Genomic DNA, 4447 nt, shown 5'->3' on the forward strand with positions numbered 1-4447 from the left:
TCTTGTGTTTTATCTGTTTTTATTTTTTAACTGTTTTTGTGTAAAGCACTCTGAATTGCCCTGTATCTCAAATGTGCTTTACAAATAAAGCTGCCTTGCCTTGCCTTCCATAGTGGGGGGAGCTGTCGCTGCTGTGCCTGGTTTTTGACCTGACCAGTGAGCAGTCTTTTGCCAACTGCAGCCACTGGATGGAGAGAGTTCATGCCCACTGCCAAGGTCTCCATATTCCAGGTAACAACTCTTGCAGGTCAAAGAATTTAGCTTGTTGTGCGCTTGCGACTTACAAAGATACATAACAGCTACAAGTGCATGCACTATACAGAGTTAACCCTTTCATACTTTATCGACAGGAATTGATTGGTCAAACAGCAAACAACCACCCATATAACCAATAGTCTATAAACAAAGCATCAGGCTGTTTTTGAGATCTCACAGGAACAACGGTCAAAGTTACTCAGGCTACCAAAGAATACCATAATTCCTCCGTTCATTTAGGCCAAAACAACGCACAGCCGTGTATATCGGCTCTTCCAGTCTCTCCACTGCTGGCTATTCCAGTTTAACAGGAGAGCGGAGCAAGAGGGGTCCGTGTCGTGACCGGCCTCTGACGAACTGTTACAACCATCATCTCCAGCCAGAGAGGACATTATTTCTTCAGCTTCTTCTTGCGTTGTCACCCTGGCGGGAGAGGTGCTTACGGTGCTTGCAGCAGGTGAATCGGTCGTGTTATTAACATCATCGCTACACAATTTCTCAGTGAAACCAAAATGAAATGAATTGCCTTGTTTTCTTTTTGCCATGGCTATATGATGCTATCTGGGCTTGGTGATGGCGCAGTGGATATGACACATGCCTATGGTGTGGGGGACCCGGGTTTGATTTCCACTGCGACACATCAACCATTGTGTGTGACATCTGACATGTATAGCAATTTAAAATCGCTTTGGATAAAAGCGTCAGCTAAATGATATGGAATGTAATGTAACTACGTTGCGATAACGTAGGCATGTGCCATATCCACTGCACCTTCACCACGCCCAGTTAGCATCATATAGCCATGGCAAAAAGAAAACAAGGCAGTTCGATTCATTTTGGTTTTACCGAGAAATTATGTAAACATGAGTGGACTTTGCTCCGCATGAATGATATTTAATGATAATGATAATAATCAACAGTGATCACATTACACAAAACTGAAATTGCACATCAAATTAACACTGTCAATATTTTTAGAGACCCTCTCCAAAATTTCACAAATCACCCCCTCAAGCTCCCCCATAGTTTGCACCCTGGAGATTGGTATTTAAGAAAATAAAAAAAGATAAGATAGCAATATCAACCAATTATCTGTTTTTAAACATTAACAAATACATTTAAGAATTGTAACAAAGGCGTATACTGAGCTGGACATTTTACAGTTGAACGTATGGTGAACTAGGTGAGAACAGAGACATTGTTTCTAATGTATTTCAAATATATTTCTGTACAGAAAGTAATTACTTTGCTGCCGACATACACCACAGTACAAATCGATATATACCTGTCATCTCTCGTGGTGTGTGTGTGTGTGTGTCAGGTGTCTTGGTGGGCAACAAGTCTGACTTGTCTGCTAGAAGGGAGGTCCAAGCATCCATGGCCCAGGAATGGGCTCAAAGCCAGGGTTTGGAGTACCACGAGACATCAGCTGTAAGTGTATTTCAGTTAGACAGTCGTGTTCTTGTTTTACTAAGTAAGTAAATTGCACCAAATGGGTTGTCCTATATATGTATGTATGTCTCCTGCAGAAGGAGATGGAGAACTGTGATGCGGCGCTCCTCGGTTTAGCCCGGGCCTTCTACTCACTCTACCAGGAACGTCGCGAGACCATCCAGAACCTGAGTCCAGGCTAGACTCTTCCCCAGTCTCACACACACACACACACACACACACACACACACACACACACACACATCTAGATTCAAAGAAATCCTATGTGCTTTTGTACTGCCCGTGCTACAGGCCCTGCAGAAAAAGGCTTGTTCAGAATGATATTTTGATGTGACCATGATTAAAGTTGTTTTTCTATGATAATCAGTGTTCAGCTGTGTTGTCTCTCATCTGTTTATTTGCGCTCTACCCACATTACCAACACTAAAATAAGAATTTGGCTCATTGTCTGTACCTCCTCTCCTGTTCTCTGCAAAGATGGCTGTTCCAGATTTTTAGTGGAACAAAGGTTCAAGCCCACCCTTATTTATTGCCTCCTACCCGCCCATTGTTTATTTTTTCTTGTAGTCTTAATGTCACTTTGTTCATGCCCTCATCTTTCTCCTTCTCTTTCTCACTTGCTTTGTCGTTTCTTTCTGTCTCTCTTTCTCTTAAAGAGCCCCTTTTATGCGCTTTGGATTTTTCCCATCTTTTAGTGTGCTATTTTTTTTCTATAGGTAATAGATGTAGAAAGTAAACACATTTCACTCCAAATGGAGCGTTCTCTTCCACAGACAGCACTTTTTCTCAACTGCCTGATATGTCTCCCCCACATTCTTGTATGAAATTCCTCAATTAGTGATGTTACTGATTGAGAAAGCCAGCCCAGATTGTGTCCATAGTTGCTGCCTGAGCAGGCACTTGTTTGACCAATCACAACTAAGTAGGCCAGCTGACCAATCAGAGTAGGCTGGACTTTTTATAGAAGGCGGGCCCAGAACTCAGAGCGTTTCCAGCAGAGGAGTGCAGCAGTGGTCATCATGAGAAACATTAAATGTTTTTTTAGGTTTTTTTTAGATTAGTTTTGAGCTTTTTACAGCTGAAGACATGACATAGAGAGAGGGAATGACATGCAGCGAAGGGATGCGGGTCGGAGTCGAACCCAGGCCCGCTGCGTCAAGGTTTAAACCTCCATATATGGGCACCCACTCTACCAACTGAGCTATCTGGGTGCCCAACATGAAATGTTTTTTCACATCAAAGCATGTAAATCTACTCTAGTAGACTCCAAGAGTAAACATACGATGCAGAAAAGGAGTATTATAGGTGCTCTTTAACTTCTTCCTTTATCAGTCATCCATCCTGCTCGCCATCTCTTCTCTTTCCAATCCTGTCTCGTCCCCTCTCTCTCTATTTAACCCTCTCCCTGGTTGTGTTAACTCCCCAGCTGCAGCCTTCTCACAGCGTTTGAGGCATGTCGCCGGTGCGGAGCTAACAACCAGTAATCACTGTTCTAATTAGCAGTCTCCCATTCAAAGCAGGTCAAAGCCATGTCCTTGTTGTCTCCCTGCGTCTCAGACCAGCTGCCACCATTGAGATGAGGGCGCGCTGGTTCAAGCCAGACACAATGGTTTTTATCTCATTATGGGCTACATTGAAAGTGACTGCAGCGTGTGATAATCCCGAGTCAGCCTCTGTCGTCTTTAGGAAATGCAGTCACGGAATTTTATAAAATGTTTCCTTCACTTCTGTGTACCAGCAGTCTTTTGACCTTTGTTGAGGAATGTAGGACATTTTTGTTTTTTAAAACAACAATAGTCTTATAGTTTACAAGTTACTAAATAATACATAACGTAACTTTATCCATAACTTTTTTTCCTGTAAAATGAAAATGATTTGTAATGAGGTTCTTTAAATAATCTGAATTTAACAGCTTGTAACTGTTATGTCAGCACACTGTTTTCGTACTTCTTGAGTGGGTGATCATAATTACAGCAATTAAGAGATTTCTCCTCTTTCTTTCTGTCCTCATTTTTGTGTGTGTGTGTGTGTGTGTGTGTGTGTGTGTGTGTGTGTGTGTGTGTGTGTGTGTGTGTGTGAGAGAGGGTGTTTATATGTGTTTCATTGTGTGTCTGGTTGTTTTCTTCCAAGCATCTGGGCACAAAATCCAAATAATAGCAATACCGTCTGTCACATTAGGATGCTTTGTGGATCAGGATGAAGATTATACATATCTTACCTCTATTTGTGCCCACCGATGTGCATATAAATATGTCTGATATGTGTGGTGTTGCAAGTTACTTTCCTGGAGCTTTGATGTACTGTAGATGGAAGCCATCATTGTGCACACACATACAAGTGTAATCCAAGTTCTTGACCATTCTAGAAAATCACTCAAAGCACTTCAACAGTATCCTACAGTCGGTCTTCTATGTCTTGGAAATATCACTTAGGATAGAGTGTGGGTTGTTGCTTAGTGCTTTGGGAGATACTTTTTTCATTTTGACAGATATTGAAACTGTTGGTCAGCAATTACAGAAATGTTGAAACAAGCCTGTTTTGGTTGACTCTACACACCTACAGTGTCATATGTTCCCATTTTACAAAGTTCTTCACTTTCAATTAGTATTCAAAGCGGGTCTTCTTCGCTTTTGGCGCAGACCTCTATCACAGCAGAAGCGACTGCTGTTCACCTTTTAGCCACAAGAGAGGGCAAAAGCGGTCACTGCTAAGTAGAACTGAAGACTATCTTATGATGTTC

The 4447-nt window shown here is 42.0% G+C and overlaps 1 protein-coding gene across 2 annotated transcripts in view; it reads left to right on the forward strand.

Annotated features, from left to right (window-relative positions):
- ift27 (intraflagellar transport 27 homolog (Chlamydomonas)) overlaps positions 1-2070 on the forward strand; it is a 9037-nt gene extending 6967 nt beyond the window's left edge. For both annotated transcript variants that reach the window (XM_032542694.1, XM_032542683.1), the window contains exons 5-7: positions 114-231; positions 1577-1686; positions 1785-2070. In XM_032542694.1, the coding sequence (XP_032398585.1) occupies positions 114-231; positions 1577-1686; positions 1785-1889 (333 nt within the window). In that variant the 3' untranslated portion in view covers positions 1890-2070. The remainder of the gene's footprint in view (positions 1-113; positions 232-1576; positions 1687-1784) is intronic.
- Positions 2071-4447: the final 2377 nt, after the last annotated feature.

The sequence above is a fragment of the Etheostoma spectabile genome, chromosome 2 (assembly GCF_008692095.1).
Source record: "Etheostoma spectabile isolate EspeVRDwgs_2016 chromosome 2, UIUC_Espe_1.0, whole genome shotgun sequence".
Classification (NCBI taxonomy): domain Eukaryota; kingdom Metazoa; phylum Chordata; class Actinopteri; order Perciformes; family Percidae; genus Etheostoma; species Etheostoma spectabile.